We start from the raw sequence: 25,747 nt of genomic DNA, 5'->3' as shown, positions 1-25,747 counted from the left end.
TCCAGAGGCTGGGACTGAAGTGAAACATTCATCAGTTTGTGCTCATTTATTCTTTGAAGAAGAGAAAGGAACAGTGTAACAATGTAACACTGTGGTAGCTGAGGAATTATTTTATTTTTTAAATAAGTACCAATAATGTCTCACATTTCCCTAGTATAGAGGGAACCAAAACCCGGCATTTTTATTCCTGATCTATTTGTGTTTCTCTTTCTGTGAAGAAGTTTTATCATGAGGAAGGTCTCCCATCCTGCCTGAGACATACCCTCCTGCAACATCTTCCATGTAAAATGTTGTTCCCCAGCATTCAACAGCCAGGGGACTGCTCTGCTGATGCCCTCCAGCTGTGGACGCTGCTGGAGAGCTGATCACATCTGCTCTAAATCAGTGATTATGTAGAAATATAAACATACAGAGACATATATGCATATGTACACACAAATCTGCACGTTTATTAGATACATATATTCATGCGACCACCACACAGATGCAAAGGTAGCACAGGGAAGGGTCTTCTGGATGGTTTCAAATCCTGAAATCTTCATCTAGCATGAGGTCTGAACTCCCGGAAAAATGTCTAGTGAGACCTACATAAGTACAAGCTGCGCTCCCACGATTGCATATCCTTTCCTAAGCGCTTCCCACTACATGCTGCACCTCTCCATGCAGACGTAGCCTACCTTCCCTTCCTTTTTCGAGGTAAACTGCCTTCATTTTCCTTCCTTGCGGGTGGTCAAGGAGGCAGGCCAGGGCATGGAGGTGGTTGGCAGAGAAGGTAAGTCTGTTTGCCACCATTACTGTTCTGTTTGTGCTTTGGATGTGGTGTATTTCAGGGGGCTCATCCACGTCTCTGTCATCCAGCCAGGTGAGTCTGGGGGCAGGCTTTCCTGTTGCTGAACAAACTGCAGTGAGGAGACCCTCAGTGGGCAGGTGGGAATCCTATTCCACTGTTAGCTCAGAAATGGCTGAGAGCGAAAAGAGAGGGTGCTTTTTACACTTTGTGGTTAGTTCTCGGTCAAAGCTGGATGGGTCACTTCTCTGTACAGGGGTTCTTATCTGAAAGCATCTCCTGGCTTATTTACCTTCACCTCCTCTGAGGAAAGGTGTGGCAATTCTGGACACTATCCACCAAAGAGATGCTGCCGCATGGACAGTCTCCATGCGGTGGAGGGGATAATGCCTTACCCACCTCCTGACTACATCAGTCCTGTGCCGAGTGCCAGAAAGTGAGAAGGTGTTAGTGGAAAACTTACTTTGGATGTTGAGGCACTGATCCTGGGCTCCTTGGGGAGGTCACTTTTCTCCCCCACACCTGGCACAGAGGACTCACAAGCAAGAGCAGGAGATGGTTTTCCACCAAGAGGGCAGCGTGGAAACACCTGCAGATGCCAATGCTTTGCCCCAACTGGCAAGCAAACCAAAACCACAAACTGGATTCAGAAAGGAGTCTCTGCAGAAGGCAGGTTTGGCCGAAGTCTCTCTGCCCCAAATATGTTTGCACCTGTTGTGGGTTTAACACCAGCCAGCAACTAGGCACCACGCAGCTGCTCACTCGCTCCCTGCCCCACAGTGGGACAGGGGAGAAAATCGTGGAAAAAACCCTCATGGGTTGAGATAAGAACAGTTTAATAGAACAGAAAGGAAGAAACTAATAATGATAATAATAACAATAACTAAATGACAATAATAATAATCAAAGGATTGGAATATACAAGTGATGCACAATGCAATTGCTCGCCACCCGCCGACTGACACCCAGTTAATTCCCGAGTAGCGATCCCCCCAGCCCCACTCCTCCCAGTTTACATACTAGACATGACGTCACATGGTCTGGAATACCCTTTTGGCCAGTTCGGGTCAGCTGTCCTGGCTGCGTCCCCTCCCAATTTCATGTGCCCCTCCAGCCTTCTTGCTGGCTGAGCTTGAGAAGCTGAAAAATTCTTGACTTTAGACTAAACATTACTTAGCAACAACTGAAAACATCAGTGTGTTATCAACATTCTTCTCATGCTGAACCCAAAACATAGCACTGTACCAGCTACTAGGAAGACAATTAACTCTATCCCAGCTGAAACCAGGACAGCATTTCATGTGATTGCAGAAAGAAAAAGCCAGTGGTGCGACAGTGCTCCTGGGCTCAGGGATGAGATCTTGGTGCGCAAGGGTTCTCCTGTAAAACCACGCAGCACAGCTCCTGGCCACATGGTAATCCAGTTGTAAGATTAAGCACCATGTGAAGTTTCTAGTTGTATTTACAGAAGGATACTCGCGATACCCTATACGATTTTTTCTAGGGTTTTCTGTAAGAGGGGAGAAGGCTGTCTTACAGCAAAATATGAGAAGCAAATACGATACATCTTCTGCCTGCGTTCATCTCTGCTATTTATGAATTTGACTCTTCCCTCCATCAGAAGGGGCAGCATAATGTTTTAGATTTCTTTCAGGTTCCCATGGGTTTACATTCCCCCCTCCCCCCACAAACCTTGTAGATTAATTCATAAAAATGTGCGATGGACTCCAGAACATCCCTCCTGGCACCTCCGTTAGGGGAAGGGTCTCTGTCCAGCCTCTCATTGAGCCTCACAGCACCAGCTTGCGCCACAGGCAAAGAGCAGGGAAGTGAAACCAGTGCGCACCACAGTGTCAGAACCTTACCACAGAGTCACTTGGGGATTTTCAGCTTCTCTTCCCTTCCCTGGCTCTATCATCTCTCTCCTCTGATGCCAGCTCCCATCTCAGTCTCCTCTTTCCCAGACTTCTGCTCTGGGCAGAAGGGGCTCTCTTACCCCAGGGGAGCAGCCAGGCAGGAGCATTTGGGACCCACCTCCCTGTGACTCGGAGGGAGCCCCCAGGGGCCTGCTGAGTGGTGCTCCACAGCAAACCCTACGGCACGTAGTAGAGAAAGCCATGGCAACTCACTTATGTCGCCTTTCCCAGGGTCAGAATTGCCAACTGAATTCAGGCGCTCTATTGACAAACTAAAAAAACTCAACAAAAACAAGCATTGGAGATTCTTGCAGAAGCAACTCGAGACAAGAAAGGGAGAGCAAGGACAAGAGAGGATGCAGCTAATGCTGCGGAGGTCACACGGGGACTTTCCTGGGTTAGGAGGGCCAAAGAGCAAGTGGAAGTGAATACGCTCAATGCACATGGGCGGTTGCATGGGGATGCGAGCTCGCTGCCCCAAGGAAACAGCCAGCCCTAGCTAATGCTAAGCAGCCAACACAGATATCGCTGCAACGTGGATCTTGCACCCGAGGGACAGTAGACAGAGCAGAGCAGATCTGCTCCTCTCTCGTCGGTCCCCGGAGCCTGGTTGGAGATGGGAAAGCAGACCCACGTGCAGGCAACAGTAGAGGGTCACACGCATAAAGAGTTTTGTGGAGGTATATCTTCAGTTTCTTTCCTATGTGAGAGGGGAGGTTCATGCAATCATCTTAAATTGTGCCCAATTCTCCCCTTCTATAGAAACTCTTCATTATCCTGGCAGCAAAATGGGCTTGTGTATTTTTACTACAGCAACAACCTTTACCTCCTGAATTTCACTGCTTTTTTATCCAGGCAAGGATCCTACTGGCCAACTGCATACTGTGGGACAAAACATGCTCCCACCTGCTCACATACAAAAAAAGAGCAGAAAAAATAGCACTTGCACCTTTAAAAGGTCCTAGTAACAAGTCAGATTATCAAAACAGAATCTGTTCAACTTCTTACATTGTTTCCCACATCCCTCCTCCCTAACTTTTGCTTTATGTGGTTCCTGAACTTTGCACACTGAAAGAAACTGGCTGGTTTTCTTTATTCAGGCATTTTATCAAAGGCCCTGGAAGATGCAGTTGTTTGTTTAAAAAGAACTATCCTGGAGGACTGCCTATCCAAGACAGACCTCAATGCTTTCAACTTTTCAGATAAAGCACCATGTTTGGACTGTAAGTACTGGAGAGTCTGACTTTAATTAATTCTTATTTTCTGAAGAAAAAAACCCACCATAAAGTCTGTAGAATTGCCCTAGGATTAAATTGAAAAGACAACTTTCTGGGGGCCACTCTCTTTTTCAGGCTTTAGTTTTGCTATTTCCACCGATGCCAAAGAGGAGAATTACTAATGAAAAGAAAGACAGTTCATCAGCGGTTTTATAGCACTGTATTTTCTCCCCCTTTCTGTTGGTTCACGTTTCTTGTTCTCAGTTCTGCTGAAGACCAAGGGGCACCCTGCTCCTGTAGATGAAAGGGTGGGGAGGAAGGGACATGTTGGCTCACTCCTGGCTGCAAGCCCAGACACACTGGCTGCTGAGCTGAGAAGGGCAGACATAAGCCTGGCAAACGCCGTGCAGACACTCTGAGAGAAGGCTATCACTGAAAGGGTTCCCCCCCGCCTTGTCTCCTGTTGGTAGCATGTTCGCTTGAGTTAGGAAGTTCTGGAGATTTTACACTTTTGATCAGAAACCAACTGGGGACCGTGGAGTGCAATACCCAGTGCCACCTGCCTTCCAGAGCAGCAGCTCCCTGCTGTGCCCAGCCCTCTCCTTCCCTGGCTGCATTAGCCCTAGCTGGTCTCATGTCATACACCAGCCAGCACCAATCCAGGGGCAAAAAGAGACCAGCCATTGCTAATTAACTGTGCCGACTTTGCAAAACAGGACACTTGCTCATGCACTTAAGTGGTACGCTTTCCAAGCGCTCCTCAAATTCCTTTTCCCAGGCTCTTGGCACGTGTTCTCTGTGGCTCGGTTGTCAAACTGACCGAACTTCTCAGGCCAATTAGTCTGCTAATGCTCTGCGGAACTAAGAGGCCACAGAGCGGTATAAATCCCAGAAAACATTCTCATTGCAAAGCTAATCTTGTGAGAAGTATTTCTCCTGGAAGCAGCCAAGTCCTAACGACTTGTTTTCTAACAAATTGCCAACCTGAAAGATTTCCTGGGGAAATCATTCCCACATTTGGCTCCGCTTAGAGCCCCTTCCACTGCCCTCAGGCTCTGCGTATTCCCTTTTGCCCTGGTGCCTTCTCCTTCCCTCCTTCCTCCCAAACTCCCACTTCCCAGCTCAGCCCTTGTGACAACCCTCGATGGGGAAAGGCAAGGAGTGCCCAGCAGGGAGGGGTGATCCGGGCAAAAGGACAGCATCTTCAAAGGTGTGATGAGATGGAATAACATCAGAGAAAGGAAACAACCTCAGATCAGGAGAGGCAAACTACATGGCTGGGTCATATAGTAACATGGGTAACAGCAAAGCAAAGGACAAACTTTCTGTTGTTTGTAGCAGAGGTGTTGCACTGGTTGATAGTACAATATCGGGTCTGGATCCCACAGACAAGAAAAAGAGTGAGGGAAGAAGAAATGTGCTAAGGGAATGAAGGAAGCTGTAGAGAATCAAGCAGAGGGTCCACAGACCTTCTTGCTCACCTTTCAGGAAAAGCATCTGTCCCACTAGTGATGACTGGTGCTGTTTCTTGGCAGCTTCTGGCTTCAGTTTTTCCAAGTTGGCCTCCAAATCCATGTCTGCCAGTTCCACAGCAGAATGATAGAGAGTCACAAACCTGAGACTAGATGAGTTAAAACTGAATAATGACCGCAAGTTCCTTCTGCTGGGCCAGAGCCCACTGGAGAGTCTGGTGCATTACCCCGCTTCAGGCTGGGATGTTATTACCTGACCCAGGATTCAGCCCCCCTTCTTTTGCACCCTAGTCAGAAGGTTTCCACCCCAGAGGAGCCTGCAGGGAGCTCAGCACTTTGTTGGTGACACAGCGAGGTCTTGTTTTCCCTGTGCAGCCAGATCTAGGCTCTAAGGAATGCTTTCTGATCGTCTTGACGTGGTCAGAAATCTTTACAATAAAGATTTTCAGAAAGAACTGTTGACATTATAAATAGATACAGAAGCATTGAGTAGAGAACTGACACCTTGCTTCTATTAATAAATCCTTTCTAGAAAGGACACAGCCTACATTTAATACCCTTAAAATTAAACTGTTCTGAAATAGATATACAAAGATCTTCAGAAAACTATACTAGGACATTCCTCCTTTTCTCCTCTTCGCGTATATGCTCTGGTATTTTGAGAAACACCAGTAGCAAGGATATTTCTTTTTACTCAGCTGAAGGGCAGCTAAAAAACCACCACGATCTCACTTATGAAAATAGCTACATTCCTGTAGACGAGGCAAGCTCAAGACAAATTGGTTTCTTTAAGCCTAAAATATAACCCTCAGTGTTCATGATGAGATGCTGGATGTTCTGTAATTTATTTGAAGGATAGCATAAAATAAAATATTCTGATTTAAAAAAAACCTCTAATTTTTAGTCTGAAAGTGTAGGGTTTTTTTTCTACAAGGTTTTCATTGCATCTTAGTCTTTTGTGTACAATTTCAAGTGCTCTTTTACTACACAAGCTGCCTTATCTTTGTTTTTCCTTAGGATGATTAAGCACTGCAGCTTCTGACAAGTTAGGGAAGTCAAAACTGTGTTTGTATTGTGTGTGGGTCTCAGACCGAGGATTCCCTCAGGCTTCCCAGAAATTTCAGGTGGCCTTTTTCAAAGCTGAGCAGACTACAACAGAGTCCATCCACAAACAGCCTGGACAAGAGTTCAGTGCTTCTTTCACACACAGCTTTATATGAGCAAAGATGAAAGCAGCGGAGATATGAGAGGGCCCTTTGTATGGCTTCCAGAATATGAGTAATTTCTGGTATACTAAGAGTGAAAACAAGAATATGCTTGATTTTTATCTGCCTGGTTTGGTAGTCTCATTTATGAAAGAGAAAAATGCACTCAATTAGTGCAATTCTCTTATTTCAGCTGACTTGCAGGGGCTCAGTGCTGAAAACTGAATGAAAAACAATAGTTTATATTTTCTTCCATGTCTGAGTTCATAACAAAATTTACTGGTGCGGTATTTAGTAGATGAATCATTCCCCCAGGGTCACACAAGGGAGAATGATGAGTGATGCTTTCAATCTTCTATCACCAAAACAAAGTTCCTTTTCACTGTGTGGATTTAGTCTATGCCTCTGCCAACAATGGTTTCAGAAAAAGAATATTCTTCCTATCTCAGTCAGTGACTTGTAAAACATCTAAGGGCAGCATTTCAGCTACATTTCAAAGTCACATCTTCAGCCAGAGCTGTCGGGTCGATTCCTTTACACCTTACTGCTCTCTTAGAACCGGGAACCTAGTACCCAGGCAGAGAAAAATACCAACACAGTACATCTCTGAAACAGCCTGGCATGCCAAAACAGGACCCTGGACATTTTATACAGCCTGAGGACCCTTTGTTATATACCAATATATATAAATATAAAATAGACCATCAGAAAGGACACTGTCTTAAGGTCCTACAGGAGTTAAACACTTAACCCTAGCTGGCTAATGTCAAGATCAAAGGATTCCAGAGCCAAGAGGTACAGGCTAAATAGTCCCATTTGCTTTGCAGAGGGAAACACATTACCCAGAGCCAGTTTTACCCAAGTAAGAGGCAAGCAGGAAGGTGGCATCCCCAGCTTGCCCTCTTTCTGTCTATTAGGAAAAAACGATGCCCTGCATTTACACCACTGTTGCCCTGGGCTGGACAAGTTGCAGGGACAGGAGGTGGCCGAAGGCAGGGTTGGGTCAGACCAACAACTGCCCAGCCACAAGACAGGCAAAAACCTAGTTTTTTTGTGGTTTGCTTTTTCTTTTTTTTTTTTTGGTGGTAGCAATAGCAGCTCAGAACATTCCTGTAGAGTAAACTCTGAAAATGTGCTCTGCTTCCGTTTACTGACAAAGTTAACCTGCTTCATAACATTCATATCGGAGCAGCAAAATAGAGCAGTCCATTCCACTTTAATTTCTTACCAGTTTTATTTTTTAGGTCTCAAGACCTATTCAAAATTTGCCACTTTTCATAGCCTAGATACTATTTATTAAAATAAATACTAATTATCTGTTTAAACCCATCTGCAATATAACCTCCAAAGAATTACTGCCAAAGTGTTAACAGAGGTAACTGGACAGACTAGCACAAGATAATCACAAAGAAACCTCAGAACAGCAGTTAAGATGTTATTCACCCACAGTAAAAACTTCGGATCCCCTCAGTCATGCGCGTCTTTGTTCCCTGAAAGGTGGTTTATATCTATTTCGTGCTCTTTTTTTTCCAGCTAACAGCCAGTTAATTGTAGATAGTCTGTCAGCTTACGCTCATTTCATTGCTATATGAAGCCAAACTCCACAGCACTAGCATATAGCATTTTGTGGCATTGCAATTCAGTAGCTGGCTTTGTATAGCATGAAGGCAAATACATGTATGGGTTTTAAGCGTTCTGCCTTTGGATGTCATTTGCTATTCTCATTCCAGTACTGCAAAAGACAAATAAATTGGTAATGTCTTCCTTTCTTTTACAGTATTTTGCTTGTAAGCTACCACATCCTCCTCTCTCACTCTGTCTCTAGTCCTAGTCCTATCGTGCTCGTAAGCAGAAACCTACAAAAGCTTTTCACGATTCAACATTCAGCTAAATAGTAAAACAAATTACAGTCCTGCACGTAAACAGATACTTTCATGACTCCAAACTCTGCTTTCGCCTACTCCAGGTGATCAGCTTATAGAAAATACCAATAGGTAATCTCTGCAACCTTCCTGGGTTTATAAAGGTTTCTTGCCAGCTTTGTGCTTTTCTCTCTTCCCTCTAGAAAATCCTTTTCATTTCCTGTGTCCAGACTCCCTGTTTCTGCAAGAGACTCATTTCTCCTTTTTAAAAAAAGACCCGTTACTTTAAACATTAGTGGAAACCTGCTCTTAAAACTCAAAAAAATCCTCTCCAAACCCCCCCTGAAGCGCAAGCGTGGACCTTGCGGAGTGGCGAGGACTGCCACTGCACAGCGTGTTCGGGAGGAGGGCCGGGGGCTGAGCCTTGCCCGCATCCTGCCCCCACCAACCACCCACCGCAGGGGAAAACCTGCTTCACCCCCAGCCCCTTCCCTCACAGGGGAGGAGGAAATTGTGCTGCAATGGTGGGAAAGCTTGGACAAAACACAGCTTCTGCCTTTGACAATTATAGGGCTCAGGAGAAAAATTCCTGATTGTGACAGTTGCAGCCAGTTGCCCTTTCTCCACTCTCACCAGCTGTGCATTACTAAGCATTAAGGAGCCTAAAAAAAGGCATTTTATGGCAAGGACTGGGTTTATTAATTGTCAACTCACCTACTCGCTTTCATTTTAGGTTACTTGGCTTTTTGACTACAGCTCAGCCTAATTCATCTGGAATAGATGGGCAAGGAAAAAAACCAGACGACATGCACTCGGTCTGGGAAGCCAGGAGGAGAAGAAACAGCCGGGACTGGCTGTCTTCATGCTGCCCACAAGACCACACCAGCCAGGTAGGTTTACTTCTCCTTCCCTGGGTCTACAAGGAAAGATTTCATGGGCATGGGGTGGTTTTCAGAGAATTACAGGAGAACTGCTCAGATCTGACCTACAGGTTATAAGCAATGAATTTTAGCAATAGGTAACACTTGTTGCCCTGCGCTGGCGTATATCTGCCCACATGCAGCACCCACCTCCTTGCTCCTACCAGCCTCCCTCTTCCCACTGCACTGGACTGCACTGAACTGCCACTACACCATGATATACACAGAATTCACCAGACAGCCTACTGCCCCTCCAACTGCCCTTTTATTTCCCTACTGCCTCCAGCAGGCAGGTGGGAAACCTGGAAACACACAGACAGCTGTGATGGATTAGGGAAATTAAGAAGGGAGCAGTGGAAACCACAGCAGAAAAGAGGAGAAGGAAACAGCTACGTGCCTGTTGCTTTTTTTATTACTTTCTAGGAAAGGTTGGTGAAAGTTGGAGTTGGTAACTTCCTCATGCCTGATGACTCCTGGCTTGAAGCCTGTTGCTCTTGGCTCCTGGGTTACAAGTTCAGGCTGGCTGCAGCCTTGGCCTGATCTCTCGTGCCCTTTGGGGAACAGGTTCGACACCCAAAGCTCACCGCAGCGTGCTAGGCTGCTCCATGGGTTGTCTGCACCCCAGCTCCTGGCCAGGGTCTCCTTTGGCCCATCAGTGACACCACCCAGGCCATCACCCCTACATAATGCTGCCCTCTTTCAGACAATCCCCCACCCAGTTTTAAGCTTGCAACGTTAAAATATCGGAAAGGAATAAACATAACATTCAAACCCCCAGAAAATACAAAACATCAGTTTCATTATGCAGACCCACACAGTCAGCCTGAGTCTCAAATAAATACTTCACAGCTTTTTTTCTACAAAACGGAATATTATAGTGTAACAAAATAAATAAACATCTATTATAAATCGTCCTTTTTTGTATTTCTCTTGGAGTGAGTCACAGCAGGTTTGCTTGGAAGCCCAAGGTACCGTTGTAAGACGTTTCTCTCTTGCACGGGTAGGGCAGGCAGGTGCTCAGGTGTTCAGCAGCGGGTCGGGGCTGGGGGGCATTGCGGGAGCCTGCCTGCCCGCAGCACCATACTGCCCGCACTTCTTGGCCTTAGTACAGGCAGGAAGGACCTAACAAAAGAGAGGTTGTTGGATTTTTTTGTCTTCTTCAAAATATATGGATGTTTTAAGTGTGGGGGTAAAGATACGGGCTATTTGTGTTACTGAATGGGTCCTTGCGTCTCTCTGTGTGAGGGGAGACTAAAGTTTTCCCCTCGCAATCCCCCAGCAGGCTCCAGCTTGGACCTAGAGGCATGGCACCCACAGAAGACATGTATCGCATTTTTTTCCACTGCTTCTTTTTCTCCAGAACACTCATCAGAATTCAGGGTGCATGCTCTGGGCATATCCCGCAAGGAGGCTGCGGTGCCTTCAGCACAAAACTGGGCTGTGATTTTCTGAGACGATGCTACCTCGCTCGGTTTACCCCCGCCTCGAGCTTGCAACCTTCACCCCCTGCATCAGGACGGCCTCAGTGGACAACCAGCAGCACCTCAGCCCCTGCTGCCATGTGGCACCCCAGGCTCTCCTCCCAGAGGCACGCTTTTCCTCTAACACCCCGTTTTGTGTGAGACACATCCTCGAAGCCGCTTCCTCCACAAGCTGCACTGGCTGTGCCAGGGCGAGGTTATTTTAAGAGATGCAGAAGAATGGCACAAGGGTATGGCCACTGCTTGCACAACTATTTTGTGGATAAATATAGTAAGAGAGCGACGCTGCCCCCGCAGCACGCCTTGCCATTGGGAATGGTTTCTGTCATCACTGCCGGGCAATTAGAGGCCTGGCTAAGCGTGTTCGGGTTTCCCCTTCCCAGCGTGCTGCTACCCAGCCGTCTGGTTGGGGGTTAACGTCTTTGTCCCTCTCCCACCCAGGTGCAGCTGGGGCTGGGCAGCACGCAGCCAGCCCTGGGGTGGCCGGGCAGAGCCGTGTCCCAGCATGGAGCCCTGTGACCGGTGGGGGAGAACCCTGCAGCACCCCGGGGAAAGGCAGACCTACCCAGCACGGCCGGGCTGGGTTTCTCTCTGGGTCACGCAGGTGCCTGAGGCAGCGACGGAGGAGGCAGGCGAGAAGGAGGAGGGAAGTGAGGGTGACCAGCACCCCCACTGCAATGGCAATGGCCGGTGCCACGCTGCTGTCTGGACCTGTGGGGAAAGCGGCGGGTACTCAGTTTGTGCATGAAGAAGATAAAACAACCCCTAACCCCTTTCAGACATCCCTTGGCCAGTCCCCCGAGGTGAGACGGGGTGAACAGGGACACTGGGAGCGCGTGCCAGGGCGCACACAAGCGGCACTGCCAGCAGACCGGTGCGTGGGGTCTGATGCCGCGGTTGGCCGTGCGACACCCAGTCCCTCCTAGCTACCCAAAGTCGGCACGTCTTGTTGGCGTGTCGGGCTATGCGACAGAGAAACCCTGCGAGTCCTTGGCAGAGGCGGGGAAGTGGGGGCACGTCACGGCGTGAAGGGGACATGATGAGCTGTAAGACATTGTATGCCATTGCCCGCGGGTGTCTGGATGCTCCCCGGCACCTCCTCCACACTTCCCAAGCCCAGCCCCGGCTGCTTTTCCAGGTGCCTTCCCCACCTGCCCCCAACCCTCTGAGGATTTTCCTGATCTGCCCGAGGAGGTGTTTTGCCATGTCCTCCCCACTCCAGGACAGGAGCAAGGTTTCATACTGACCCTGCTCCAGGCTGTCCGTCGGCAGGACCAGGGTCACGTTTAGAGAGGGGTGTTGGATCACACAGGCAATGGGGTGCTCCTGGAGGATTTTGGGGTTGGCATGGGTGAAATTGCTGATGACGGTCACAGTCTCGTTGCCGAGCTTGATGTGGTACTCCCTCGGTTTCTGCTGCAGGATGCTGGGAAGGTGCCAGGTGATTTTTGGAGCTGGCTTCCCTGTTGCTGAGCAGCTCATCCCCACCACTTTCTCAGAGTCCTCAGCTTTGTCTGGACTGGGTATGAGCTTAGCCTCCACTTTGGGGTCCGAGATGGCTGTAAAACACAAAGTGACAAAATCTGTTGCTTTCTGCTCACATTTGAGCAAAAAGCATCTGTATTTACCGTTATGTTGGAGAACGACCTTGATATCTAATCTTGCCTCCCCCTCCCCAAAGCCCTAGCAGTGACAAATAAACATGGAAGTGATCGGGCAGCAGTCTGGAAATGAAGAGCTTGGCAAAAACAAAGGACAAGAATGTAGAAGCATCCGTGTTTTAATTCTGTTATTAACAGCAGCGCTGCAGCATCCCAACTGAGAAGTCGTTGTGAACGAGTAAAAAGCAACAGGGAGTCAAACCATGAAACCACGCGTCCTCCTTCCTCTGAAAGGGCTGAACTGCTTCAATGAGTCAAAATTCTTGGTTTTTTCCCTTACACGTATCTGCAGGATTAGCTTTACTGCTGTTTGAGATGTGTAGGCTTGTGGACCAAAGGACTAAATGCATCTATTTATGCAAGACAGTAAGAGTGAATTTGTATGTGGTTACGCCGCAGGATTTTACCTGTGGAGGTTTTGGGCTTGTACAGCTTTCTTCCCTCTACTGTTGGGTTTTGGGGGTTTCACAATATCCCTCAAAACCTTCACTAAAGATCATTTCTCCTGAACTCCTTCTCACCCTAGAAGATTTGTGGATGCTATCACATTTAGCCTTAGTCAGCAAGAAGGATGAATTACAGGCTTCATTCATGCTTACTCACTTGCATGAAGCCTGCTTGTTGATTCCTAGTTATACAAACAGTATTTGCAATGAATAAAGAAAGGGGAGGAGTGCAGGAAGCTGTTTTCAACCTGGGTATCAGCCATAAAATCATACCATAATTCAGGTCAGAAAGGACCTCTGGAGGTCATCTAGTCCAAACACCTGCTCAAAGCCAGTCTAATTAGTTCAGTTTGCTCAGGCCAAGAGTGCGATCCACAGGTTTCTGTATAGCAGCTCACCAGCCTGCCTTCTACTTCAGTACATGTGCTGGTGGTATAGGGGTCCAAACCACACTCTACTTCTAGGTCCTTGTTTCTGAGAATACTACTTTTTAAAAACCATTTAAGTGCAGTAGCAATTCGAGTTTCATGCAAGTCTGAGTTAATATGAATGCCCTCTGATTAAAAAAGTATCTATTACTATATTTAGCGGTACTCCATGTGTATATTACTATTTATATAGAAAAAATAACAATGGTGGGCACAATATTGATGCTGAAATTAATTATTGTCCCGACAATAGCAAACATATCACTATCATTTACTGATCCTAGTTTTAAACAACAAAAAAAATCTGTTTAGTCTTCTTAGGAAAAAATGATTCTTTTTCCTTTTGGGAGGTAAATGAATATTTGCACGTGAACGTGGTATAGCGGACACCGAATGATCCTGTGAAAGGGGGAAAAGACTTGTGCCAGATGCATCATAATGCCTATAACCTCCTGGTACAATTCCAGATGCATCTCACGAGGTTGTCTGGATCTTCCAAGCCATAACTGCCAGAGGGTGGAAACAAGAAATTGTATACCATCAGTTTTTCTTTTCTTTCTTTCTTTCTTTTTTTTTTTTTTTTTTTTTTTTATGGTTGAACCTTATTTATTTACTATGGTTGTGCCTGCCTAGAAGAAAAAAAAAAAAGTGGGTATTTCTCATTTTTTGTGTCACCCATGAGCAGAAACTCAAACCCCACAGAGTTGATGAAAGCTGCTAGTGTTGCTTTGAGAGCAACAGGAAAAGCATGTAGGGGGATTTCAGCTGGAACTTCTCAAAATCTCCCATATATGAAAAGACAAGTGTCACAAGCAGTTTATGTTTTGATTAATAAATGATCTCTGAACTTCTTCTTTCACTCACGGGATGCATAAAAATAACATATCCACCCCCAGCATTAACTTCAAATATTAGGTTGCAACATCCAAAAGCAGTAAAGGAAAGCTGTCACAGATGTTTCCAGAAGGGATGAGAAAAACTGCTTAGTATCTTGGCAGAAACACACACACTCTCCACATCTGCTCTTCTTCTGACTAAGCAGTCCTCTCTTCTCACATTGGACCCCAAGGAATGCGTATCATGTGAAAAAAACCCTGTGGGGTTGAGCTTCCCCTCTGCAAGCGTCTGCAATAGATGCAGTCAAAACCTCTAAGTGCTTGCTTTTGCAGTAAAGTCCTGCTACACTGTTTGTTAGCATGTGCCCACTGTTGATGTTTGATGCATACACTTAAATTAACTGCTTCTTTTGCCTTTCGTCAAAATATTTGTTTCCAGTGAAAAAGTACCTACAAGGGATGTTGTGCGCAAGTACTTGCTTTAGTAGCTCTTGCAGAGCAGTAATGCAAATGTTCCCGAATTCAAGCTGTGGCAGTGTTCCTAGGTATTTGAAAATGGGACTTTCTGGAGAAGTACATCAGATTTGATTATCTGTAATGACCTTCTGTAATTAAAGGGGGACTGTCAGGTCATGATGTGCTTTTTATATTTAAAGGCTTGACAGTGGTCTCAGAGAGACTGATAAAAAATGTTAGGAATTACAGTATGCCTTGTGCTGACGGAAAGCCTTTTCCAGCCATAGGGGAGTTCACTAGCAATATTGTGCCTCGGTTTCCCTGCCTAAGAAATAGTGATGGCATTTTTCCTCTGGGCTTGAGACTTCCAGGTGAATGGTGCTATCCGCAATGAAGGCAGAAAGTCTCTGAAGAGGGCCCAGCAAATGCCCGGGGAATTTTGTGACCCAGCAAGTCTTGCCCATTCTCGTGTAGCACATCCCCTTTCTCCGTATCTGCTCAGTCAATCCTCTTCCTGGGTCTCATTCTCATCGTCTTTGGTGCTGAAGGTCGGCAAAACATTTCCAAAGCAAAATGGAGGGGGAAGGGGAGCAGGCTGTTCAAAAGAGACCTGCCGAGCACACTTGAAACTATTCTGTTCCAAAATGCGTTTTGCTACAGGGTAGGAAATTTCTGCTGCTTCTTGGGTTTGGTGTTTTCAGCCAGGCAGGACTGAGATTCCTCCAGTCATACCTGTTTCTTTTTTCACAGTGTTGTACCCAGTTCTTACAGCGTTTCACTTCCCCTCATTACGCAGCAAGGGTGCCTGTCCTGGAACAGCCCCTCTCCCGAAGGCTGTTGTAATCGGGCAATTACCAGCTTGTAAACTCCCTGGCAGTCCCCACTTGAGGGCAAAGACATGGCAGCGTTTCATTTTCAGCTGGTGACTCTGACTTGCTCACCTTGCCCTGAATCCCTGAGCCTTGGGAGATTCCTGCTGGCTTCACACTCCGTCCCAGGAGTCCTCTGGGCTTGTTCAGACAAGTTGTTCCCATCATTATGAGTTGGGGAATAAAGGAGTAAGACTGTGGCTTTTAAGTAGCATTGCATAAATTAGCTTCGATGAAGTACACCACATGTTAACCGAAATCTTCTGTCACAGTGCCAAACGCTTAGTTTATTCATGGTGACCCTCCAGGACATGTTCGATAAAGCATATTTCAGGGAAGCCACCATGACTGCGGTGAGCCAGCCCCTGGCAGTGGCCTACAAGCCCACGCTGGGGCAGCAGGAGCAGTGGGCTCGTGCCTACCTGAGAGAAGTGAAACTCTTCTCAGCTGATGTATTTTTCATCTGAGATGCAGGAAGAGATGCTAATGGGAATGTGTGTAACAGCAGAAAACCATTTGTTTTTTAAAGTACTGCTCTGCTAAAGGATGAATCATAGCCACAAGGTTGGTGATTTTGGGAAGTATTTTCCCCACTTGAATAAAAAACCAAACCAAACCAAACAACAAAACGAATCTAACTCCGTGTTTAGATTTTCATGATAAACAAGAATGGGATCCCTCTACAAGGCACTTCCATGTTTTTCTGTAATGTATAATCAGTATTTACCCTCTGAATGGCTGGCTGGCTGAAGGATTACCTTCCTCTTCATATCTGAACTACTGAGTGAATTTCTCCTAATTTCTCTTTTCTGCTCTGGAAGCTTTCCCAAGAAAGAGGAGAAAGAGCTCTTGTTCCAGGCTTGGTTTTCCCTTGTATTTCCTGCCCTCCGTCTCCCCTCCTTCCCCTATTGCTTAGGTCGTCTTTCCCCTATAAGCCAGGGACATTTTGTTTTCCACGCAGAGGACTCTTGGCATGTGGGTATGTGTGTGGGCATATGCGTCTGTGTCTTTGTCAGCAGAAGGTACTAAGGATAAACAAAATACTCTGCAGGGATCATATCACCAGCAGCAGGTCCCAGACACTGATATTTTCCACATGGGACATGATCTTTGGCCAACATCCCCACAGCAGAGTCACTGATGAGAAAGTCAGGAGCCCACAGGGTGTCCTTAGGGCATGTTTAATGTCTCGGCTTTCTCACTGGCAGAAAACCAAGAACCTCTCTCAGAAGATAAACAGCTTTTCACTCTTGCTCCTTTTGAGTTCATCTATTTGTCTATATTTCAGCTTGCACTTGCTAGCTGATGATTTTGTATGGAGGTGTCAAATATTGCTACCTCAACTCATGATTTGTTTTAACTCTCTTCTTGAAGCTAATTGATGCTGGCCTGCACAAGATATTCATGCGGCAAAGCCCACAAGCTGTGCTGTATTTCAGCCTTTTTTTTTTTTTTTTTTCAACCCTTTCCTGAGCCCAGGCTACCTATTGTCATTTTTACTATAGCTTCAAAATCAGCTTCCAGATACTCTGGTCATGCATATGCCTCTCTGCCTTTTGAATACCTCGAATTTTTCTAAGACCAAAGGCAGAGTAAGAAAAAAGTGCCTGATTTCTAGGCTTAGGAGGCAAAAGCAGCAGCGAAAGGAAGCAGAGGAGCATGGTGTTCATGGTTGCGGCGGGCCAGCTGTCAGCACAGCACACGGCCAGGGAAACTTGGAGGAAGTCCTGGGTTACACATCAGCTTTTGGATCTTGCTGTTGTTGATTTAAAGAGGAAGAAAATTGAAGAACTGTTGAACGCTGGTTTCCCATCAGAGGTAAAACCAGAGAGGGAGGGAGAGCTAGAGAGGAAGCTGAGCTACCTTTCCTGCAGCAATTTAGCAATGACCAGTGGTCAGGGAAGGTTTTTCCCAGGGAAAATGACTTGGTCCTCAGGTGACAGCCCGTACGCAGTTAAGATGCCTTACCGTAAACCTTGAGACACATCCTGCCGGAGACAGCCCCCAGGGGGAATGTGTTGAAGATGCACTTGTAGCATCCTTCATCTTGGAGGGTGACAGCATGAAGGGAGATGGCTGAGACTTGTAACTCGGTGTGGGCAAAGCTCACGTGACCGACATAGCCCTTTGCTATCTTTTGGCCGTTCATCATACTATAAGTCGCTATGTTGTCTTCAGCCCCGTCTGTCTCCTTCTGCCAGGTCACCTGTAGCACATCTTCTTTTGTGACCAACCGGCATGAAAAAGTAACGTTTCCTCCCACCCGGACCGACGGGACCGTTGTGTGCATCACCTGCACAGAGCCTGGGGGAGAAGCAGGTGCCACACTCAGCATTTCTCACCACCCTCCTGCAACCCACCCCCCTCAGAAGCCCCCCAGCCCTTTGCCCTCACTCCCGAGCAGAGCAGCTCTGGAGGGTCTCTCTGCCCCTCCATCCAGGGAAAAAGTGAAAACACAGCTCCAGAGAACTGCCCCGAGATTTTTGCTGGACCCGACACCTCTCACACAAAGCACCTTGCATGCCTGGTATCTGTGCTGCAGAGAGCAGCACCAAGAAAGGCAGCTATGGTGCCGGGAGAAATTGATTTCTGTCTGCTAAGACTGTTATCCCATAGGCACCCGTGGAGAAGCTCCCAAAATGCTCAGCCATGCTAATAACCAGACGGCTCTCTGAGTACTCCTGCCGGTGCAGAGAGAAGCAAATCAGTAAAGCTGCTAAAAATTATTACGTGTATCACTACACATCATGCACACACACTTGTCAGAGACCGACAAGAGAGGAGAAAACCAGAAGGAAAAAGCAAGGCAGGGAGGAGCAGAGGCAAACTGCATCCATCCTCCTATCTCAGGCTTGAGGCTTTGCAGCTGGGAAGCAGCTGAGACCCTGCTGAAGGTCCACAGACAGAAAACTTTCATAGCATAAATGCCCTGGTATTAAAGATCTCCTGGGAAAAGAAAAAAAAAAAAAAAAATCAGTCTCCTCTTCCAATTCACAGACACATGTGGAAAAACTATTAAGGGGACAGGCAAGCAAAATGGATGCTCCCAGGTTTGACAGCTCAGCTCCACAGTCCTCTTAGGATAATAGTTTTTAAAGTTTGTGTACATCAGCATAGGAAGGGAGATGTCGGCAGGAACAGTTATAGCACTGCAAACGTATAATTCAATTTACAAGAAATGGAAGTATCTTTGCAGGCTTTAAAGAGGAGTGAGGCTGTCTGCAGTTCCCCAAGGTACACCTGGATAACCTGCCTGACAAAGCTCTCCCAGGTCCTGCCCCCTCCATGGCTGTGGCCATGGCCAGACAGATCTCTGCCGGAGACCAAGAAGCCAGCTGTGAAGCTGTGCCAGTCATTTCGCTTTTCAGAGCTCAGTAGTGCCATAGTCAGAATACAAACTATGGCCATGGAAGCGAGTTTGAAACAAATTCAGGCTTTTCTACATGATTTTTAATTACAAACCCAAATGTAACACACCTGCGCTTTTAGCGGCCTGAGCAGAGACCTGCAAGCACCGTGTCCATCACTGCAAATAACTCTGCCCTGGCTAAAGCAAATCAGTGCCATACTCTGACCCAAATCCCAGCCACAACAGGAGATGAAATCAAACCTCAGTCATACAGGTCATTGGAAGCGTTTGGACATTCGCCTGGGTTATGATCTGCAAACTGCAATAAATTCCTACACCTGGCTGCAGCTTATAAATACACTAGTGGTAAATTAAGGAGAGGATGCTGTCAACGCAACCAGCAGCGACACGTCTGAAGCCCCAGCACCCAGCAGCACAGCACCAGGCTGGCAGGGCCACCGAGGTCCCTCATGCCATTATGATAACGACACAGACAGACAGACAGACAAGGGAGTTACCTGACGCAACGGTCCAGACACTGAAGAGGAGCAGACAAGCGACCATCATCTTAGCTGTGTCCTCAGTGAGACGAGCGAGCGACTGATCCATTGAGCGCGGCTTCCCCTTTTTTATACACTTCACTCTTACTGTAGGGACATTCCCCCTACAGTGAGGCGTACGGTAAGAGGCACCTCGTAAAAACCTCCTGCCCCTCTGGCACTTAGCTGAATAACAAAAATTTCAGGGGACATGACAACAAATGTCAGAGCCAGAAACTGAAGATTTCCCAGCTGGGCTGCTAGATGGACAGGGGTAACGGGTTATGAGGCGGGGGTTTTCACAAGCGCCTTTTCCATAAGGTTAGGTTTTTGCGAGTGCCTAAATACAAGCCCAGATTTCTAAGCTGGCTGAGCACCCAACGTCTGCGGGGGGCAGGAGGAGAGGCCACCCGGGCCCTGACCTGAGCTCAGGGAAAGAAGCCCAGGTCAATAGTCACGCTGTAACGAGTAGCACAAATGTCCCCAGTATGGAACTCAGAGGACCCAGTTGGGGATCTGCACCCCATGTGTAAACCAGGAGCTGTTGACGCTGCTGTAACACAAGTTTTTTTCCGGGTAAGGAGACCAGAGGAAACCAAGCACCCAACCCAGGACCTAGGTCATAAGTCACCTCAGGGAAAAAGCAGAACCTTGGTCTCCCCTCTCCCCCATTGAAGCTGCCCCCATCTCCACAGGCCCATGCTCCTTCCTCAGCCCTGCTCCTTGGAAAGACAGGGCTGCCGTCCCGCAAGCGCGCCCTTCCCCTCTGCCCTCACCTGAAGCGACATAAAAGTAGATCACGCGGCCATTTTGAGTCATTGTTTTTGTGCCTTCTTGCTTTCTCATTTTTAGGTCTGTGTTTCTCTTTTTCTGCCAGCTGTGATCACGTTGCTGAAACCAACAAAGCCCTCAGCCCACAGGTCCCTCACACGCCGCGCGGTGGGGTAACCAGGCAGCGAGACCTCATTTGCTAATCAAACTTGTACTGGTAAACTGTGTTTCTTGTTTCAGCTTTCTGATTAGGTGGCTTACGTTTTTGCAAAGTCTTACCGCTCCAAATGACTATAATTGCACTAAAAATGTTTTCTTTTAGTTGAATTGCTGCACAGATTTACCTTGAATCATGCAAATAGGTTGGGGGAAGCCAACAGGCCGAAATCATAACGTGACAAAAACCCCCCACATTCTCAGACATGCTTACACATACGCAGTTCCTTCTCTTCTACCAAGTGGTAATTAATTATCTGAAAATAGAAACAGCTCAAGTGTCAGTATTCCTCTGAAGAAACATTTCAGATGTGCTTTTGAGTAGGTTCAATCATTCATTCCCGTCACTCTGCAAACTGCGATTGCTTCATATTATTGTCTTTTTCCTTCGAGGTATCACATCTCATTTTCCTTTCCTTGAGTTATTTTCATAGTTGCATTTTCCTGCAAGGTTTCTCAAAGGGCATTCTGGCCTGACCAAAAAGTGAACTCAATGAAAAACAGTTCCTGTGGGGTTTGCCAGACCATTTTACAGCTATTAAGCAACGCAAATAACTCCAACAGGCTCTGGACTAAGTCAGAGAGAAAACTGCCAACCTTGAAACGGAGATTCACCAGCAAACATTTAATTTCTGCTTGTCAGCATCTCAGAACTTCCAAACCTGAAAAAAAACATTGAAGATTTGCTGAAACTACGTCCTTTTGCACCAAAGCCTCCTAGCAGGGCACAAGACCTACGCAGAGATTCACTCCAAGCTTTGCTGGTGTCCTCACCTTAGCCCTGCTACAATTTTGAAACAGAAGATTAATAGAACTTCCCACAAGCTTGCAGACACTGTTGATGAAGTCCTTATAGCTGAACTTCACCACTTAGCGACCACAAACGGAACTGCACTTGATTTAAAAAAGAACTGCAAACCCAGTTGATGTATTTTTCTGTCATAGGAAATGTTCTTGTCAGCTGTAACCGTTTTATTTTCTGCCAGAAACGCTCTAATCTTCCAAAAGTCCTTCCAAACAGCCCTGAAAACCTGGGTGCTGCTACAGCAAACACCTTTCAATAAAGACCAATCCTTCACCCTTAGCAACATCCAAGCAAAGGATAGAGGTGGCTGTTGCAGTTGGAAAACCACGTTGACTTTAAATTGTTTACAGCATCCCCTTCCTGTTGATAAAAAGAGCCACGTACGTTGGCTGCTCCTTCCAGGCTCTGCCGCTCTCCTGACACCACAGGGACCCTGGGCATGAAGGGATCTCCCTCCCAGCCCACGTGCGTGGGCGTCTGCATGCACATCCAACTGCTGCAGCATCTTTTTCTGACCTCCCCCCTTCCTCCAGGTACCAGTCAACGTCAGCAGCTGATTCATTACTCTAAAACATAAGGCAGGCGGGAATGTGAGGTCCACTCATTAACCCCTCTACTTATTTTTATTCTGTGAGTTCATCTTTAAGTGCATTTATTCAGACAGTTCCTGGTCTGTTTGTCTTTGCACAGACTTTTGGTGGATTACAGACCTCCTCCTTGCTTGTCAGTCAGTTCCCATGCTCGCCTGCTTCAGGTGCACAACAGCTTCACTTCTGAGATTTGCACACCATGCCTGAGCTTCAGGCACTTTCCAAAGCCAGTATAAGCTGGAGAACAAATTAGGCAGAAGATAGTTCTGCAATCACTGCTTGAAAAGCCCAGTGATTCACATTCTTCCCTTCCTTTCTGCTGCACTAGCATGGTCTCTCTAGTTCCCAGTAAAACAAAAAAAGGAGATACAAGAATTAATTGCACAGTCACTAAATGACAACATTTCCACAGAGCCCAAGTGACTAATAATATTGATAAATCACATACTTGAACTTCTGGAAAACGTTGCCGACGGGAGCCACTCAGGCACAATTGTAGTCTAAAACATTATCTTGTCAACCATCAAGCTAAAACATTGGGTTTTCAGCCATCCAAACCCAGGGTAACAACCAGGTAGCTGCCTACCTCGGCAGCAGGATTCAGCGCCACCTCTCAAGGTAATGCCTGTAAAGAGAACAAAACAGACGGAGACGGTTTCATCCGCTGCTGAATTGTAATGACTTTTGGAGGTTGGTCCATCAGTACTAGTAGTAGGTATCACTATAGGGAAGCAGCTTGTCAAATGCAATTGAACAAGCCTGGCACTTTATAACATGTTTGTAAATAATGCCGGCATACAGCAAATCCCTCTGCATCGCGGCTAGATTTGGAGAGCTGTACTACACTGGGGTAAAGGCAGTAGCTGCATCTACCGAAGTACAGTCCAGCCTGCGTCGCTGCATCGGGGCCGGCTGTGGCAGGACCTGCAGTCAGTAGCCAAAGGCTGCTGCAGGACCAGGTGATGCTCATTTGGGCAGGGTTACAGACTAAGTGTCATGTTTGTGAACAAGTTTTAGATCAGATGGCACAAGGGTAGCTTGTACACAGCCACAGCTGTTTATCCTTGTTCGTGTTTGACTTGGAGGTATTTGATCTGTGATCTCTTCCCAAGCTGGGCTCCCTCCCTCCGCTACCACACTGCCGTCGGCTGCAGTAAAGGACTGCGAATTACAGCTGCCAGTGCTGAAATCTGGTGTGGGACTGCCTAGCAAACTGCAAAAGAGAAATGAAGGAGGCGAGCTGGGCTGCTTCGCTGAGATCTAGCTTGCGGTGATGTACATCTATCTGCAAAACCACATGTTACTGGTGGACAGCACACGTGGCACTGTCCAGTTAACCACCTGTCACTTTTCACCTCTGTGTTTTGATGAAATTTCTGCAGACACCTGAAGTCTTACAGAGATTTTTTTTTTTTTTTTCTTTTCCAGCAAGACACCACAACTTCAATGCGTGAATTAAAATATACTTATGCCCTGAACCATCAGCCCTGCAAATTGTATTTCTGGTTCTTCTATTTTTCCTCTTCCTTGTTGCTCAGAAGGAAGAAAAAGGGATTAAAAAAAAAGGCAAAAGGGAGAGGAGGAAGCAAAACCAGATTGCATTGGAAAGCTTCAGTTGCAAAGGCTGTGCCTTGTTGGGGTTTGAAAGGTTTGGCTTTTACTATTCTGTTCGTCGCACCATTTCTCAGAAGAGCAAGATGACCAGGCATGTGGTTTCCTCTCGCTGAGAGCACTCCAAGTTGCTATTTCAGTTGAAGGATCCTAGAAGGAGGCCATGCTGCAACCCATTAGCCTCTTCATGGAAGCCACCAGCACCAGCACACCATTGGCAGCCCAAGCACGCCAGGAAGCCACGTCATTTATCCATTCCTCCCCCTTTCCTCTCCCACCCCCACTCGTCAGTGCTTGCCTGCGGTGGAGGTTTGGGGTTTGGGGTTTTTTTAGGTGCACATTATCTGGGTGCTGCATACACTTACTGTGTGGGAGACAATGAGCCTCTTTGGTCACTGAGCTTCACATTCTGTAACACAGCCAGTACAGAAAACAGTTCAGCCAGCAGAGAAACCACACCAAAATTGGCTACCCAAGCGTACAGAGAGCCAGTGGAAGGATGGGAAACTGCCTACCAAAAATGAGGTAGGTTCAATACCATTTTATACTTAATTACTAAACAAGAGGGCTGAGGGAGTGATTTTATGAAAAACAGGAGCAATGATGTGTATAATGAATCGGCCTTAAGGGACCATGAGAAGCCTCTTGATTAAACAAAGATAATTTAGCAAGCAAATTAAGATGAACAATATGGTTCTTAGTAAGTCAAAGAGTATCGCCTCAGGATGATTTTGAGAGACATGACTTCATCTGTAGGCTCCCAGCACTGGGAGCCTGCTGAAGGGTGTTACAGGTGAGAAACACAAGAAGCAGAGCGTACTTGTCATCTGCTCCGAGTTTTGAGGCAGGAGAACTACTCTTAGAGGTTCACCTTGTCATCTCTTACCTGTTGGCACTGCGTCTCATAAAGACAAGCCTTTTATACGCTATATAGAAATAGATTAAATTATACAATATATTTAAATGCTGTACATGGGATATGTAAGTATGCTAGGTACGTACAACAGTGGTTAGGAATAGATTGCCTCCTAAGGAGCTGTGAAGACGGAAGGGGATGCTCGGCATGAGCCACCTAGGACGGGCAGGTTGCCTTCGGCACCGTCTGTGCCGGAGATGCTCAGTGCAGGGACACCGAGCACCGCCGGGCACCGGCCAGGCTGCCCCTCTGCTGTGGCCAACAGGCTGCCCTCGCTGTTCTCCCTGGGGCGGGATTCACCACTGTTCGGTGCAGCACTCCTTGCCATCACTCATAGACAGGGGGCAAATTATATTAGAAATTTCCCTTTTACCTGGAATTATATTAGGAATTTCCTTGTTAGCTGGATATGGTACAGCACGTAGCTGGAAATTTTTAAGTAATAGTAATGAACCCCCCAACCCAAAACCGGCTGGCTCAAGCAATGACCTCTCTCACGAACACAAGGGTGTTTGCTCTGGGAAAACGGCAACACACGTACTATCTTACAGCAGCGTGGGATTTCCAAGGAGGGTGCCTAACCCCATGTGCCTAAACACTATGAGAGTGGGGAAGGTGAGAGGCAGATCCCCAGACAGAGGCAAGCGGGTGAGAGCCGGCACCGCAGCTGGCAGTGCTGCGCGGGGTGTGCGGGGCTGGCCCAGCCGGGCTGGGGGACCCCACCACCGTACCGCCGCTGCTCCGGGCTCTCTCGCCCTCCAGCTATGCCTGGGCTCGGGAGCCACAGGCATAGGAAAAGACACCTGGAAAAGGCAACACCACTTCGGAGTAACATCCGGCCCCTCTGGCCGTTGCTTTGCTGGGTATTCGTGTCACAGCTTGGCTTTTGCTAAATACTGTCCTAGCTCTTGGTCTGTGCCTTTGTACTTCCAAGGGATGGTCATCAGGGCTCCCCGGTAACACGTCTCCTCATAGGAGCAACCAGAAAACCACTGTGCGGACAGATGATTTCCTTGAAGGCTCACAGAGAGGAAAATTCCCTCTCTTTCCCATTGTCGTCTTGGTAGATCAAAGAAAAAGTCGTGCAGCCTCTGAGTACTGTACCCTGACTGTTTACTGGGTCTTAAGGAGCTCAGATGAGGCACTTTGTTGCCAAAATTAAATGTCGTGCTTGTTTCTGAAGCGAATGCATCCCTCGCCTCCCTGCAGGTCTGTGGGCAGACATCTAAGGCGTGACCATTTTACGCTTGCTGAATCCCCATCGCTTTAATCGCCTGTGTCACGCTTACAGTTGGGACTTCCCCTGCTTTTGAAAACATTCCCGACTGCTTTTTAGGAGACGGAATCAGAACACTGCGAGCAAGTTTTTCATAAAGCAGATTTTTTCCTGCTAG

General features: G+C 47.1%; 1 protein-coding gene across 1 annotated transcript; it reads right to left on the bottom strand.

Moving 5' to 3' along the window:
• Positions 1–10,307: 10,307 nt before the first annotated feature.
• Positions 10,308–19,808, bottom strand: LOC126048854 (OX-2 membrane glycoprotein-like). The gene is made up of 5 exons (XM_049824321.1): positions 19,424–19,808; positions 17,525–17,860; positions 12,108–12,419; positions 11,426–11,571; positions 10,308–10,501 (listed from the first exon to the last, which is right to left on the bottom strand). The coding sequence occupies exons 1-5, from the start codon at positions 19,512–19,514 to the stop codon at positions 10,397–10,399; spliced, it is 990 nt and encodes a 329-aa protein (XP_049680278.1). The 5' UTR covers positions 19,515–19,808; the 3' UTR covers positions 10,308–10,396.
• Positions 19,809–25,747: the final 5,939 nt, after the last annotated feature.

Source organism: Accipiter gentilis, chromosome 21 (assembly GCF_929443795.1).
Source record: "Accipiter gentilis chromosome 21, bAccGen1.1, whole genome shotgun sequence".
Taxonomy (NCBI): Eukaryota; Metazoa; Chordata; class Aves; order Accipitriformes; family Accipitridae; genus Astur; species Astur gentilis.
The sequence above is the reverse complement of the archived record's forward strand: the minus strand, read 5'-3'. Positions and strand labels throughout refer to the sequence as shown.

Coding starts and splice junctions, on each gene's coding strand:
- LOC126048854 (XM_049824321.1), bottom strand. CDS start 19,514: ATGGATCAGTCGCTCGCTCGTCTCACTGAGGACACAGCTAAGATGATG. Junction 12,420..17,524: donor GATGTGTCTCAAGGTTTACG/GTAAGGCATCTT, acceptor TGTGTTTTACAG/CCATCTCGGACCCCAAAGTG. Junction 10,502..11,425: donor ACCCAGCCCGGCCGTGCTGG/GTAGGTCTGCCT, acceptor CTCTTTTGTTAG/GTCCTTCCTGCCTGTACTAA.